The sequence below is a fragment of the Takifugu rubripes genome, chromosome 17 (assembly GCF_901000725.2).
Source record: "Takifugu rubripes chromosome 17, fTakRub1.2, whole genome shotgun sequence".
Lineage (NCBI taxonomy): Eukaryota > Metazoa > Chordata > Actinopteri > Tetraodontiformes > Tetraodontidae > Takifugu > Takifugu rubripes.
The window spans coordinates 16,589,780-16,604,611 of NC_042301.1; the positions used below are offsets into that span (position 1 = coordinate 16,589,780).

General features: G+C 50.4%; 3 protein-coding genes across 15 annotated transcripts in view; 2 read left to right on the forward strand and 1 right to left on the reverse strand.

Annotated features, from left to right (window-relative positions):
• Positions 1–10,532, forward strand: part of nfixa (nuclear factor I/Xa) — a 76,910-nt gene extending 66,378 nt beyond the window's left edge. For 5 of the 10 annotated variants that reach the window (XM_029851226.1, XM_029851232.1, XM_029851229.1 and 2 more), the window contains 4 exons: positions 1,250–1,419; positions 1,961–2,108; positions 4,037–4,125; positions 6,031–10,527. In XM_029851226.1, coding sequence (XP_029707086.1) covers positions 1,250–1,419; positions 1,961–2,108; positions 4,037–4,125; positions 6,031–6,045 — 422 coding nt within the window. In that variant the 3' untranslated portion in view covers positions 6,046–10,527. Of the gene's footprint in view, positions 1–1,249; positions 1,420–1,960; positions 2,109–4,036; positions 4,126–6,030 lie in introns of all 10 variants that reach the window. The other 5 variants (XM_029851233.1, XM_029851235.1, XM_029851234.1 and 2 more) reach the window with 2 other exon arrangements.
• A 433-nt stretch (positions 10,533–10,965) lies between these two features.
• Positions 10,966–13,218, reverse strand: LOC105417721 (pistil-specific extensin-like protein). Of its 4 annotated transcripts, none has more exons than XR_965250.2 (4): positions 13,080–13,218; positions 11,592–11,741; positions 11,392–11,523; positions 10,966–11,321 (listed from the first exon to the last, which is right to left on the reverse strand). XR_965250.2 is itself a non-coding variant. In XM_011613095.2 (4 exons), the coding sequence occupies exons 1-4, from the start codon at positions 12,664–12,666 to the stop codon at positions 11,289–11,291; spliced, it is 318 nt and encodes a 105-aa protein (XP_011611397.1). In that variant the 5' UTR covers positions 12,667–12,910; the 3' UTR covers positions 10,966–11,288. The 4 variants fall into 4 exon arrangements, 2 of the variants coding, with proteins under 2 accessions (XP_011611397.1, XP_011611396.1); XR_965249.2 differs by lacking the exon at positions 13,080–13,218 and adding an exon at positions 12,632–12,910; XM_011613095.2 differs by lacking the exon at positions 13,080–13,218 and adding an exon at positions 12,664–12,910.
• A 48-nt stretch (positions 13,219–13,266) lies between these two features.
• On the forward strand, positions 13,267–14,230 carry rnf11a (ring finger protein 11a). The gene is made up of 3 exons (XM_011613096.2): positions 13,267–13,399; positions 13,558–13,730; positions 13,808–14,230. The coding sequence occupies exons 1-3, from the start codon at positions 13,307–13,309 to the stop codon at positions 13,977–13,979; spliced, it is 438 nt and encodes a 145-aa protein (XP_011611398.1). The 5' UTR covers positions 13,267–13,306; the 3' UTR covers positions 13,980–14,230.
• The last annotated feature ends 602 nt before the right edge of the window (positions 14,231–14,832 follow it).

The window sequence follows — 14,832 nt, forward strand, 5'->3', positions numbered from 1 at the left end:
AAAATGAACCAGTCCCGAATAAACCTAATGAAATATCGACCACAAATATGTTACAATCGTATGGCCGAATGTTCAAATAAAACCCATTTACCTGGATTAGCTAATGCTGTTAGCTGAAAGAAATGTAAGATCACAGAGGAATAAACTGGATAAACGGCAGCCAAACCCATATTACGCTGTTTTTGTGTGTAAGGTCGCGCTATTTAATGATGAGTGCTCTCTAGTGGGAGCAACAATAGAACATTCAGCTCCAAAATTAGAAAATCAATATGTGGTCAACAATATTAATATTGCAGTGACCCAGCAGTGGGGAAGCCCTGTGAAACAAAGACCCACCAAAGCCCAAACGGACATGAAATATTCATGGACAGTTGCTGCAAGCAGCCCAAGATCAGCACAAAGACGGACTCAGACTGGACGGAAACAAAGTAAAAACAGGGGAAAAGTGCACCTTCGTCTGGAAGTGCCGAACGCACGAGGGATCGTAGGTGACAGACACGTCACAGATGCTTGTTCACCAGGCTCCCCTCACCTAGCAGCTTGGCTCTTTACTTCTGGGTGCCAAATTACCAAAGTCATAGATTCTCTGTTGAAGACACACAGGCCTGAGTGTGTGTGTGTGTGTGTGTGTGTGTGTGTGTGTGTGTGTGTGTGTGTGTGTGGAGGGAGGGGGAGCGGGCCGGCTGACGGGTTGACTAATGTCTCTGGGAGGTGTTCTGTGGTCAGTTTGAAGCGGAGGAGAGGTTCTCCCTGGAGCTGACACTGCTGGGCAGAGCCGAAGAGTGAGAAGCCGCTGCTGATTGATTATCCAGCACCAACGAGCTATAAAACAAAGGCATAAAAATCCGCTGTGTGTGCGCGTGTGTGTGTGAGAGTGTGGTCGTGTGCTTCAGAGGGAATTTGAGAGGGAAATGAAGGGGGGCTTTGACAGTGTGTGTATAATGTGCTTGTTTGATGATACTAGGTTTACCCAAGGTTAAAAAAAAATTAAAAATGGGCTGATTCATAAAGAAATGAGACCAGATGTTTCCCAAAAGCTGGAGATAAATTCAGCTTCAGATCATCAACCACAAACGTGTCACGTGAGCCGCTACCGTTTCTACCACAGCGCGACTGTAAGAGCCCTGAAGAGTAATCCTGCCTTTCATTTCTGTCCGTAGTATATTACGTTGATTTTAGTGCCTCGTCTTATTTTTTTATAACTTTTATTCTTCCCGCTCTTCTTCATCCCGGGGTCTTTTGTCCTCAGGGAGTCCCCGTGCCTCCGCCTCGGCCCTGCACTTCCCCTCCTCTTCGATCATCCAGCAGTCCAGCCCCTACTTCACCCACCCCACCATACGCTACCACCACCATCAGGACCCCCTGAAGGAGTTTGTGCAGTTTGTGTGTACCGACGGCCCCGGGCAGCCCAGTGCACAGGTGAGTCCCCCGCACGCTTTCGTTTGGATGCCGCAGATTGAAAGAAAACAGCATCTTGATTATTTTCTGGCCCTGTGGGTCCTCAGCCTCAGTAACGCAGCGACGCCGCTTAAAACACAAGAGCGGGTGGATTATTGAGACCAAAGTCAGCAATAATCACGCCGCCATGTTTCCACTCTCGTGTCCTGGACGCTGCACCGCTGAGTGCGGCTAGCTTGCACCTGGTACTAGCGAGCCGCTACTACTGGAGTTCAGTGAATACACAAACCAGACCCCCCTTTTCACGTTGCTGATTCCCCCTGAATGATTTCTTCTCCCTTTTTGTCCATTTTTTTTTAACTTATCTTCTTGTTTAGACTGTCAGACGTTGTCCTATTTTTCCTGAAATCGGTTGAACTTGAGTTGTCTTTTCCCTGTGCGCCTGAAATCTTTCACCTCGGTGGGAGTCGATTGGAATGTGTGGCGTGAACGTCTGGCTGAGTGTGCTCTGGGTGTTTTGGGGGTGTCTCCTGCTCACCCTGTCTGTATGGTCCATCTGCAGCCTAATGGAGGTGGCCAGAGCAAAATGCCGGGCTCCTTCCTGCTGCCTCCGCCACCCCCGGTGGCACGCCCTGTGCCCCTCCCCATGCCTGACTCTAAAATCATCAGCACGCCCACTGACGGCGGACTCAGCTCACCCGCATCTCCGTGTAAGTCACTCCCATCTCCCACTCCCCACCACAAACCCCATTACCACCCCAGTCACCCAGGCTTAGAGAGGCCAATGCAAACTGGTTTTCTACTGGGATTTGGTCAGGTAGGAGTTAAAAGATCCTCAGTTCCACACCAGGATCCTAAATTTGGTCAGGCCAGAGCAGACGTAGCTTTCATAGGTGTTCGTTTAGCTTTGAAATTTTAAAGTCGAAGCAAAAGTTAGAAGATTTCTGAGCCTCCAGTGACGATTACTCAGCAGCCCCGGGAGACCGACTCCTGTTTCCTGTTACCTTATGCTTCCTTTCCATTCCACTGGTCCGTCCTGTACCTCACCGCACTAGAGAGAAGCGCTAATCCTGAGGCAGAAGCCACGCCTTTGCCAAACTAGCGATCTCCTTTTGAGCTCTTCCGATTTCTAAATCTTCTTTCCAAGTAACCTTGCAACCTTCCTCAGCCTCCTTCTTTCCCGAACCTTTTAATTCTCTTTCTCCTTCTCTAACTCTGATGTCCAGTTTTCCGCGAGAGCCACCAGAGGCAGTGGAGACTCTCTCCCTTCTTTTTGAAGTATTTTCCTAGTTTGCGGGAGCAGAGCTGAGCAGGTCTCTGTGCACGTTGCCTCTGTGGCCGCCAGCCTTTGATCAGCAGACTGTGCACGTCTGTCTGTGACAGCGGCATTACAGTCTACCCCTCCTCTCATTTCTTTTTGCCTTCTTTTTCAATTTGTTATATTCTCATATCTTCCTTTGTTTCTTTTTTTTTTCTTTATTTCTCTCTTATTTTCATTTTTAAGGGAACAAAATTAGGGCAGTTGGCGTGGACTCCAAAACAAACAAAAAAAAAACAAAGCAAAAAACCCATCATGCCCCATTTTACCTCCCCGGCCCCCCCGACACGTTCGCACAAATCTCACAACAATTAAGGAGAACAACAAAAAGAACATGAAGCCCACAGAATAACGAGAGCAGCTCAGTCTCTTAATACACGAGTTCTAAAACCATGTTAGCGCTGTGCTGGGGAGTGGGAGAGAGGAGTCATCGGGGAGTGGTGACGCTGTGGCTGGGTCCACCCGGGCTGGAGCAGAGTCGGGCCATGGGAGAGGCACATCAGGTGGGGGCACTGGACGGAGCAGCTGGGGCACCTTCGTCTCCTTGTGTTTTGCCTTTTTCCTCCTTGTTTAATCTTTCCTCCCCTCCCCCCTCTCCCAAGTCTTTCACATCAACATGTCAGTTTATTATTTATTTATATGAGCAACTGTATAAATAAATATACTTCCAGCTCTTTTCTCATCCTGCTGACTGTTATTACTGTTATTATTAACTTTTTCTTTGATTCTCAGTATATATCATAGTCACAACCACTGTATAAAAAGACACACAGGCATGTTATTCATGCATGTACCCGTGCGTCCGTCTCCAGCCCTGTCACGCCCCACATCCCCATTCTCAATCGAGCCTTGAGGAGTCCAGTGTGCACAACTGCCCTAAATTTGTTCCTGTGGCTTTGTTGAATCGTACCACGAGACGGTTCCTTTAACGAGGGAAAGCTGAGCGGGTCGAGTGTCCCGCTGTCGCTCGGGACCTTCGCTCAGGACGCGCTGATGTCAGCGTCTGTCTGTGGCGGCTCGTGAGTTGGGCCGGGGGCTGCTGAGGAGCGTCTTAAATAGACAGCACAGCTGTATTTGGGGATACTGTAAAGAATATGTCATCATGACCTTGCTACAAAATGAGGAAATTAGCTTAAATGAGATGCAGCGTTCCAGTCAGCGCCTGCAGTTCATTTACCGGTGAACTGTGACACAAGTCCCTGCGGTAGTTTACCACATTTCCCTGTTTATCAGTAATGAAGAGGTGAGCTTGGTATGTGTGTGTGTGTGTGTGTGTGTGTGTGTATAAAGCATGTACACACTTGTCTCCTTCTGTTGTAGCATACTCCACGCCAGGCTCCACAGCTCCCAACCGGTTTGTCGGCATCGGAACACGGGACAACTTTCTGAATATCCCCCAGCAGACTCAGGTACCCAACCCTCCTTTCCCCAGTTACGTGGCATCCATTCAGCCCCCCCCCCCCCCCCCCCCCCCCCCAACGTCCGCTGGTGTTTTCCATATCCCGCATCACCTGCTAAAAGCCTCGAATGATAAACAGAATCGCACTTACTTTATTGCTGCATCGAGCCCTTCAGCTGCGGCAGATCACTCCAGTGGCAGCCCTGTTGATTCATCCCCCCACCCCCCACCCCCCCGCCACCACCATGTGTGCTAGCAGCATGTGAGGCCGGGACCGAGCTACGCTGTGGTTTCGTCCCTGGCTGTGCTTTGCCTCTGGCCTGCAGTGTCTTGGGCTTCCTCCATGGCCAACACAACTTTTCTCATTAGGGCTAACCGCACCTGACTGCAGCCAGCACAGCTCCCCCGTCCTCCCCACACATGGAAACAATCTGCATTCCTCCCTGCCCCCCCCCCCCCCTCCTCTTCCTCATGCACAGGCAGCCCGCCCTCCCTCTCTTTCCCTCTCCTTCCCTCCTCATGCTGCTCCCTCTTGTGTTTCCAAGCTCCCCACCTGCACCGCGCCGCCACAGATGCAGCCTTGGCACCGTGGGGAGTTTCAAACACCATCCAAATGTTGTTTGAGTGCACACACTCACGTGCGCGTCACCTGGTGCCAGGATTCTTGCCCCTCATTTTCCCTCCTAAAGAACAACATGGTGTACAGCAGCTTACATCTGTCCCCAGCTATTATTGCTTCCTGCTATTGCTTATGAAACAATATTGAAAAATGGCCACTTCCAGCGCTTATGGCAACCACGGCGAAAACGTGCGCTCTGGTCTCAGCGGCACCGTTAGCTGAGCCTAGTAGGTCAGCAGCAACCCCAGCCAGGGAGAGTAGCAGAGGTCTCTGGCTTTCCTGCTGTTCTTTGGCATATGGAGCGGTTCAGATGGTGGCCCTGCCAGCCCGCCTTACCGCCTGCTCAGCCACGAGCCAAGACTGAGGACGAGCATCTTCAGAGAGGAAAACTGGTCTGAGGAGCTCTCTGGTGGTGAGAGCTCAGCCGTGCAGGGAGGAAAATCAGGGGGGAAGGAAGAACTGAAGCGCACGGGGAAAAAGAAAGAGGGATTTTGTGGAAGCTCACTGCACTTCACAGTCACGTCCAGGCCGTCTGGTTGCCCGCAGCAACCAGACATGATGTCATAGGCGGTTGAACTTGGACTTGGAAGCAGCAAAGGGGGGTGGGGGGTGTTGGAGAGAGGAGGTCACTTTCTACTGCCAAGGATTACACTCTGAGAGCAGGAGTGAGAAAGAGTGAGGAACGGGAAGTCGGGGAAGGAAGAGGAAGGCAGAAGTTTCCAAAAGAGGGAGGCTGGGGTTGCAGCGGGGGCAGTTTGCCGCTCTCTCCGGGCCGCGGCCTGAGGAATGTCAGCGGCGGCCAGAAGCGCTCTGCCCTGTTATCAAACCCAGAAACTGGATCCCTGCAGTTGCTGCCCTCAATAGCTTCCCAGTGAAGCCTGAGAGCGCCCGTGTGCCCCGGGCTCAGGCCGGCGAGGGGGATCACTTTACGTGTGAGCCGGGACCACACGAGGGATGCAGTTACTGCCTCCTGCCCGTTGAATGGCAAACGGGAGCGCCGCGGCTCCACTGTCACTCTGACACAGCGGCGTTGTTGACGCCCTAAAGCCCGCCCTCCTGAGGCCGCCCTGCCCAAACGGAGCCCATAATGTCAGTACTGTACACGAGTGGTAGGCTGCCACCTACTGGACGATTTTATATCTGTCTCTATAATCTTTGTCCGCTTCGTCTCGACGTCTGTTGGAAGCATCGTGTCTGTTTTCATCGTTGACCGTCCCTCAGATGTAAACAACCCAGACGTGACCCTGCCGAGGGGATCCAAGCACTGATTGGTTCTTCTTTGTTTTTCGCCCACAGTCCTGGTTCCTCTGACAAGACGGCTCCGAATGGAGAGCCGAGAATTCCCGTCACGAAATTTGGAAATTCTGACAACAAACACATTGCTGATGGAATCAAACTGCTGACACTAAAGGTCTTTCTCTCTCGGCGACACTACGACAGAACCCCGACATCCCACCGAAAGAAGATCCTCGATTCACCAGAATTTGTGCAGGAATCGCCCCCCCGACATACACACACACACACACACACACACACACACGCTTGCTGGAGGCTTTAATGAGTTTGAGTTGACAGAGTTAGAATGCAAGTAGGAGGAAGATAAGAAACTGTCACACATCATTCAATGTTCGAACGGAAACACAATACGGCAACCTGATGAATGACCAATTATATATTTGTTGTTTCTTTTTTTTAATGATTTTTTTTTTCTATTATTATTTTGTTGTCTCCACAATGAAACTCCATGCATTGGCTGGGAGATCCAAAAAAGCAAAAACGACAGCGGTCAAACGGTGAAGTCGGTCGTGCACGTTGAGCAGCTCCTCACCCAGACGCACGCACGTGCACGCGCGCGCTCGCACTCGCACGCCCGTGGAACAGCATTTCTCTTCCTCGTGCCTCTCCTCAGGTGCACCCCCACCAGCAGCCCCCCTGCACGGGGGCTCCGCCCCACCCACAGACGCATGCCTGCAGGCCGCCACGCTCACACCGCTTCAGTCATCCAGCCCTCAGCCTCCTCTCATTTCTGATTGGCCAAACACGGTGGCGTCATGTGATGGCGCCCCCATATATGCACTAAGTGGCTGGTCTTTGTTTACCTGTCAAATTATCAGGGCGTCCTGCTGTGGGAGACGTGTAAGCCATGAGGCGAGAGCAAGCCAGCGACGCCACATAGGCAGAGCCAACACCGACTCTTCGTGTGCGCGCTCGTCCCCTCACCTATGCACTATTGAGTTTAAATAAGGGATGAACAGTGTTGCACAATGATCTTCAGGTGAGTGATCCCAGAAGTGACCTGAGGCTGCAGGGATGCGTCTGTGCCCACACACACACACACACACACACACACACACACACGCACGTGCAGAACCAGACTCGTGTCACACGCCATGTTTTCCTGTTTTCATCCACACACCAACTTTATTTTACAGTGATGCGCAGCAGCATCAGCTTCGAGCATCTTTCAGGAGTTTTTTTTGTTTTTCTTTCCTTTTTTGCGATTTTGGATTTGGTTTTCGTCTCATTTGGATTGTTTTAACCTTCTCTTGCATGCCGTAACACTTTTCTTCTTTAGTTTGCAATAGCACGTTGAGTTCAGTTGCAGCAGTTTCTTAAATCTCTCGTTCAAAGACAGCACACTAACACGTGCACATCAGACGTGCAGAAATTTCTCATACTGTATCCTTTTAGTCCAGAATCCCCGTCACACACACACACACACACACACAGACATCCACGACAGCTAAAGGGAAGCCCTTATATTTGGTTCTCCAAACTGCCTTTGTTAATGGTTTTTCATTCTCTTAAAAGATTTGTCTTTCTGAATTTGAACTATTTTTTCTATGTAAATATTCACAGTAAAAATCGCTATTCGTATTATTTTCCTCATGACACAACCCACCTGAAGCCGACCTCACAAAATAACTGGACTGCCCAGCTGTTGGTTCTGTTCTGCAGGGACAGGAAGCAGGACTGGGGCCCAGTTCTCAGCCTCTCTAGCAACATTAGCTCTAGCTACTAAAACCATATATCAAGACTATAAAAGTGTATCAAAGTGCCTCTGTATTCCCTTCATGCAATTAGTAATAAAGTTGACTTCAGGTTCTCTCCCCACGTGTAAGCCGAGGCTCCCCACGACGGGAGCGTTGCCGTGGGAACCATTGGCCCAGATCTTTATAGAGGACTGCAAATGCTTTTGTAAAGACAGAAAGAGAGAGAGATACATATATATTTATGGTATATGCTCCTTTTAAACTTTTACTGCATGAGCTGGTTGGCAGTCTAGTTATTTTCTGAAAACTGACCCCCCCACAGCCCCCACAACTCCACCATTTCTTCACTGTTTCCTGTACGGATCAAACGACACGCAGACCATCGCCATCTGCAGAGCAGCATTAGGAAACCTAGACAAACATGGGAAAATTGACAGGTTTGAAGAAAAAAATGTGTTTGTTTTTTGATGGAAAGTATTATTATTGAAAAATATGTGTCGATTGAGCCACGTGCAATGCATTGGGTAGATCATTGTGTTTGTTAGAGATTTTTAAGAAAGCTAAAAGAAAAGAGAAAAAAAAAAGTATTTGTTTCAAGTCCGTCAGCTCCGGGACTCTAAACGAGAGGGCCATGAAAAATCCTAGTCTTTGTATCTTTGTAAGTTGGGGGTATTTGTTTTTATTTCTTTTGTCTCTCTTTTTTTAATGTTTTATGTGTAATCAGTTGTTTATAAAAGTGTGGGAAGGAAGAAAAAATCTACACAACTTGAGAAGAAAAGTTCTCTATCATCAGATAAAAGCTGGTGCTTTAACACTATAAAGTACATTCTGAACTATTGTAAATGAATGGTATTGAACAAAAATAACAGAACCTTTAGGAAACAGCATTATTCCTCTCTATTTTTATTCTATTTGTATCCAGTGGTGGGGAGAGGTCGCAAAGGTTGTGACACAAAAGGCATTTTGGTTCAATCTTTTAGAGAAACAAGCCCAGATCTTTGACCCCTTCAATGCCTGAAACTCACCAGCAAAGTAGGAAAACACCCCCATTCTTATCTCACACATAGGAATAAAAGCAGGAGCAGCCCCCCCCCCCCCCCCCCCCAGCTGCAGGAGACGCTTCCCGTTCAGAACCTTCCTTAATGACTGTGATTCCAGATGTGTTCTGGCTAAAAGTCCTCCTGACCCACACGCAGTGAAAGGTTGAGACCTCCTCCCCTCCTGTGCGGACAGCGAAAATGGAAACAGGAGCTGGGGGGGGGGGCGAAAGCCTCTTTGAACCAGGCAGCAAAGGTGAGCCTCTCCCCCCACCCCCACCCCCACCCCGCCTCTGTAAATGACTCTTGTAGTGCTTGTGTTGTAGTGTAGTATTCCCAGAAGTTAAAGGTTGTCTCTTAAAAGTGCCTTTTGTTCACAGACTCCATTTTATAACCCACATCAATCCCACCCCCCCCCCCCCAACCTTTTTTTCCGAAACGTGCAGGCTTGCAGGTTTCCCCCCGCTGCAGAAAAGTCTCAGGGGGGACACCTGCAGGGGGGGGACACCTGCGGGGGCCTCGGCCTATCGAAACACCCCCCCACACACACACACCACCCTCTGTTGTACCTCCCCTATACGCTATATTTCAAAAGGAAACTGGTGTGAAAATAGTTCTTTAATTTTTATTGATAAAAGAAAATCTTAAAAGGCAAAAAAACTTGTTCTTGTTCAGCTATTGCTTTTTTCTTCCCCTCTGTCTCCACTGTCTGTGTCCTCTTAGACACTGGAGTAGTCTGTACCTGTGTCCGTCACTACGCGCCCCCCCCTCACCCTCTCCACTATTGTGATGGTGGGGGGGGGGGGGGGGATTGCTGAGAATCTTTTGTCTGAGCAGAATGCAGTTAGCTCACATGTTATTCTTGTCTGTATGCTTCACATTGTATTACATGCCCATCTTCTTCAGCTTCTCCATTCAACAGCTAATGTAAGTGAACAAATTACGCTGACGGGCTTTTGGGGGTGTCCTTGGGTGGGTTGGAAGCTCGGGGTGACCGGGGTCTGGGGTAAAAGAGGTTTGCAGAGAAGGTTAACGGGTCAAGAGGGAAGTTGGAAAGGAGCTGCTTTCGATGATAGGATAAGAGTTTGCTTTTTTTAGCTATTTATTTTGGCTTCGTTTTAATCCCCCTTCTTTTTTTTATTATTCTTTTACTTTTTTTTGCTGTCAGGGTTTTTGCTGTCATTTAGGCTCTCGCTGATGATGCCTTGAACTGTAAATGAAAGCTACGAGCACCTTATAACCGGACTTGTCCTGCACGAGGCTGAAAAGGGGGGGGGGGGGGGGTTGCATATCCAGGATATATCCCACTTTCATTTAAAAGAAAAGTTCCTTTTTTTTTGCTTCCTTTCTTTCCCACGGTGGGTTCCAGGCCCTCAGCAGTATTAGCCATCTACAACACAGACCCATTAAAAGCCAGCATGGAACTGATCTCTCATTTACTTGAGGATGCAGTCGAGTCCCTCCATTTTTTCTTTCTCCTCTCACCACCTCATGCTGGACCGCTCCGTGTCTCTGTTATTGTTGATTTTGTTCTTTAACTTCCTGAGCATGTATAGTTGGTGTAACAGGCAGCACCTTAGGCCCCCCAACTCCCAGCTCTTTACACCTCTTTCTATGCCCTCAGTGCAGCACCACTTCTTTGTGAGAACACCCCCAGAGCTCTAGGTGAAATGCATGTGTTAATTACAGTTTCTTTTCCATAAGATGAAAAACAGTTTGAGAAGAGCAGCACCTGATTGAATAAAAGGATGTTCTTGGCTGTACCCGCGACTGCGTCGTCTTTTGTTTTCTTTAGATCGCAGCAAAGGTCATTCAAGTCAGAAACGCTCGAAACTGAGGAAAGAATGAAGAACACAAGTAAAGGAGGAAAATTAACTCTAAAACCTGAAAGACTTTTTTAGTTATGGGGGGGTTAATGAGCCAGGACCAGGGTGAGAAGGTGATCAACAGAAGATGAACCAGTGATGGTCGAGGACTCATCCTCAGCACCAACGGTGACATCTAGTGGCGCGATGCCGGTACTGCAGCCCTGAACATGCACACAAACAGCTGCAGCAACAATAGGATAACCACAAAAAGTCACCATTTTCTTTCGAATCCGTCCTGGGTAAGGTTTTTGTGGGACCTGTCAGACTTTATTTAACAAACCCTTCATGATTTGAGATGACAAATGCAGAAATAAAAAGGGCAGCAGGCAGATATTCATACGTGTTTGCTCTTTATAACTTTACTCTCATTACTCCAGAATGTACAATACTCAAGGCAAATTCAGCTAAAAGGGAAAAAAAATGATGATGAACAGATGGAGTTGATGCTCAGGTCAAACTGGAGGTTAAAGCAGCCCAGAGTGGGTTCAGAGGAACAGCTCTGTCCCAAAGAGAGCAACCATGGGACACGCTGGAGACGTTTTATTATTCAAACATATGTGACAGGATGTGGAGATGAAGAAATGGTCCCTCGTCACAGCAGAGCGGCAGAACACTGGGATCGAGCGTTGTTTTCGGGTCGGTGAGGTCGGCCCGCTTCATCCTGCCGACTCTTCTTCCTCACTTCTCACCTTCAGAGGAAAGAATAAACATCTCAGTGTTCCTGCAGCACAAACGGGACAGAATGTTCGCGTGATCCACCTGTGTCTGCGGCGCGGGGTCGGTCTCCTGCACCGGACCCGTTGCCTCTATACTATGAGGGGGGCCGACGTCGTGTTCCTCCTTCAGCTGGGGTGGACTTTGCCCCGGCGTGGTTGAGCTGAGCGCAGGATCCTGGAGCAGAGTTCAGCCTTTAACACTCCTCACGCTGCAGGATGTCAGAGCTGGATGAAGGAACTCACCCCGTACAGAGCCTCCAGGGGGGGGCTGGTCTCTTGAACAGGAGGGCATAAAGAGTAGGGTATGGCAGCATGGCTGGGGCGCGGCGTCGGCGGGAGTTTCCTGGACTGGTTTATCCCCGGAGGAGGTGGAGGCGGAGGCGTCTGGGTCGTCTGGGTAAAGACAGCTGAGATTAGCACACGTACCAAACCGGCCCAGATGATCACAGCAATCGTGGAAACTGGAGCAAACGTCTGATTAGAATCGCTAAAATTGACGCGCTGATTCCAAAATTGCGGCCAGATTTTTTTTCTTGCTCCACAGCTTCAGCTCCAGATCAGCCAAACTCCCCTGATGAGCTGCGGTCGGACTTGCTCCACTAAACTGGTCGCCAGGGTTACGGTTACATTTCCCAGGCAGGACAGATAAATCTGCAGCACCAACGGGTCCCAAAAGCACAGGGGCCCCGATCCAACACCTCATCAGGCCCCTGATGCTCCTGGAGGCTGGAACTGGAGGTTCAACTCTGTCCTGGGTCAAAGGTCTGAAGACACATCCAGAGCTTGATCTCAGTGAGCAACGGGACTTGGTTCCTTTCACCACCCAGATCTAATGGTCCACAATCTTCAGGCCCTGGCTGCAGCCGTTTCAAAGCTGAAGTCGACCTTTGGAGAACCCGAACCAAGTCCAGTCGCCCCCTGAGCTCAAGCATGAGAACCTACAGAATGCACACGATGACGCGATATTGGGTTCATAATAACTTTATAAATGATTCTGAACCTATCGTTGGGTGTCCCGCTGCACATCTGGAATCAGATACGAGGGATGATGGGATGGATTTAAGGTCACCGATATAACTGCGTCACAATAAACGGACCGAGTGAATCTGACTGCTAGAAAAAAAGGGGATTTCCACCGTCCGTTAGGAAGCCAGAAATTAGGTACTTATCCGAGATGTGTTTGATCGCCGCTGAAAAGAGGCGGATTTAAGAGAATATTTCCAGAAGTATCGAGAACAAACCCGCATGTTTAGTCAGTGAGAAGATGAAAGTGTCTTGCCTACGTGCTCCTCCAGCACTGCCGTATTTCTCTTACCATCACCGGGAGGTTAAAGTGAGACTCGGCTTATGACGCAGCACAAGTGAGTCCAGCTTTGTGGGTAAAACACATAGAAACGCGTCTCAGTAACGCGCACACTTAACACCTCGAAAATACGGAGGTCCGGCGATGCCAGGCAGCCACTTCCGCAATTGACTTTCAGAATAAAATCACGAGATCATTTCCTTTCGCGCATTTCCCCCGTGCGACCTCATCAAAGGGCATAAATGTCCCATTAAATCCGATTTGTTTCCATAGTCTTTAAGGAAAACCTCACAGTCCTCGTCACGTTTAGAGCCCGTCTGTGACGTGCTTTTATTTTGTAGTGGAACTTGTGTTACGCGCTTTGATGACGACGAATATTTGGTGAGGATCAAAGCAGGCGCGTGCAACGGCTTCTTTCGGCGGATCACCTCGCGGTCGTCTCGTGGTCCTTTGCTAGAATCGTAGCCTGCACGCGTCTTCTGCGTTACTTCCTTCCGTATCTGGTTCTCATGACAACGAGGTGTCTGCTAGCAGCTAGCCGTTAGCTTAGCGCGCCTCGCGCCAGGTGGCCCCGCTTGCGCGTGAGCTTCGGCCCAGCTGACGCTCGAGAAGCGTCTCACGACGGACGAGACGCCCGCGTGCTGGTCGCACACCCATGGGGAACTGTCTGTTTCCGCAGGGTGCCGATGACCAGTCGCTGCTGAACGAGTCCGAGGGGGGCAGTCTGCCCGGAGAGGCCGCCCACCGGGTGAGTCCGTGGGGGGGGGAGCTGAAATCTACCCCGGGGATTTCCCGAGCTCGCCGCGCGGGCACTGTTTGCTCCCGCTAATGGTTCAAACAGCTGAGAGAGTGGAGAGTTTTCCTTCTTTCCCATGAGTCGAGTGTAACCTGTGATGTGTTCGTCAGGAGAGCAGCGGCCCCCTCCCCGTGTACCACCCCAACCCAGGGGAGCCGCGCCTGGCCTGCCACCTGACCGAGGAGGAGCAGGTCCGCATCGCCCAGCGGATCGGGCTCATCCAGCACCTGCCCAGAGGCATCTACGAGCCGGGCGCCGATCCCTCCTACAAGAAAGTGGAAGAGTGAGTCTGGACGCAACGGAGCAGCCGTGAAAGTTAATCTGATGCGGCTCATTTACGCGTGTTTCCCCCCGCTCCAGGTGCGTGATCTGCATGATGGATTTTGAGTACAGCGATCCCATCCGGTTCCTGCCGTGCCTCCACATCTACCACGTGGACTGCATCGACCCCTGGCTGATGCGCTCCTTCACCTGCCCCTCCTGCATGGAGCCGGTGGACGCAGCCTTGCTCTCCTCTTACGAAACCAACTGAGCGGCCCCGTCGCGGCTGCTCCCGCCTAAAAGTGACACGTGCGTCTCGGGCCGAAGCCGCCCCGGCAGCTCACGGCAACAGGCTGCGTTGCGTGGGCGTTTGGCGGTGCTGGCGGGCGGCGACGGCGGCGAGGTGTCTGTTTGGCCTTTGCCTTTTGTGGTTGGACGGCGTGCCAGGTAACGCTAGACGGATGCTGTAAATGTAGCAAAATAGCACTAATAATGAACTCTACTGTTGTGACCGACTGGCTGAAATGGAGTCAAGCTGCCACTAACGGGCTTCTTCTATATGCAACCCAATAGAGGAGCTGCGTCTCCGGCGCCGCCAGGCGGGATGTTCCCTCGTACCTTAAAGCATTTGGGGGCGACGGCGAGGGTCTCCTCGGTCCACGCCGTCACTCTCCTTCCCTTTGAAACTGCTGTTAATGTCGAATCCCTCGTTATTTTGACTTACGCTCCGATGCAATACGGATCAGAACCTCGGGCCACGCCGAGGTCTCCGGTCCGGTGTGAAGTGACTTGGCTCGTTTCGTCCTCGTTTACGTGGTCGGAATTTACCGTGCAATTCCCCGATGAAGCACTTTGGAACGCGCCCGTTCTGTAGCTTTTATAGACGAACGCCGCCACCGATTAGCGTGTTTTTGTTTTTGAGGCATATTTAATGAACGCGTGTCCTCAACTCCGCTTTGGTTTTGGACACAAGCAGATTCTTTTACGTCCTGGCAGCGGAAGTGTTCCCGAAGGTTCGGGCGGGTTCTTCCGTGACGCTGGGGTGATGTTGTTATTTACCCAGGGTGATGTTGTTATTTACCCAGGACGCTGTGCCTTTCACCGTGAGGTTATTTTGTGACGTA

Bases quoted from the DNA above. Each gene is read 5' to 3' on its own strand.
- LOC105417721 (XM_011613094.2), bottom strand. The intron at 11,524-11,591 runs GTGAGTTCCTTC...ACTCTGCTCCAG, and splicing joins CCCTGGAGGCTCTGTACGGG to GATCCTGCGCTCAGCTCAAC. The intron at 11,322-11,391 runs GTGGATCACGCG...TTTCCTCTGAAG, and splicing joins ACCCCGCGCCGCAGACACAG to GTGAGAAGTGAGGAAGAAGA.
- rnf11a (XM_011613096.2), top strand. From the start codon at position 13,307: ATGGGGAACTGTCTGTTTCCGCAGGGTGCCGATGACCAGTCGCTGCTG. The intron at 13,400-13,557 runs GTGAGTCCGTGG...TGTGTTCGTCAG, and splicing joins CCGGAGAGGCCGCCCACCGG to GAGAGCAGCGGCCCCCTCCC. The intron at 13,731-13,807 runs GTGAGTCTGGAC...CCCCCGCTCCAG, and splicing joins TCCTACAAGAAAGTGGAAGA to GTGCGTGATCTGCATGATGG.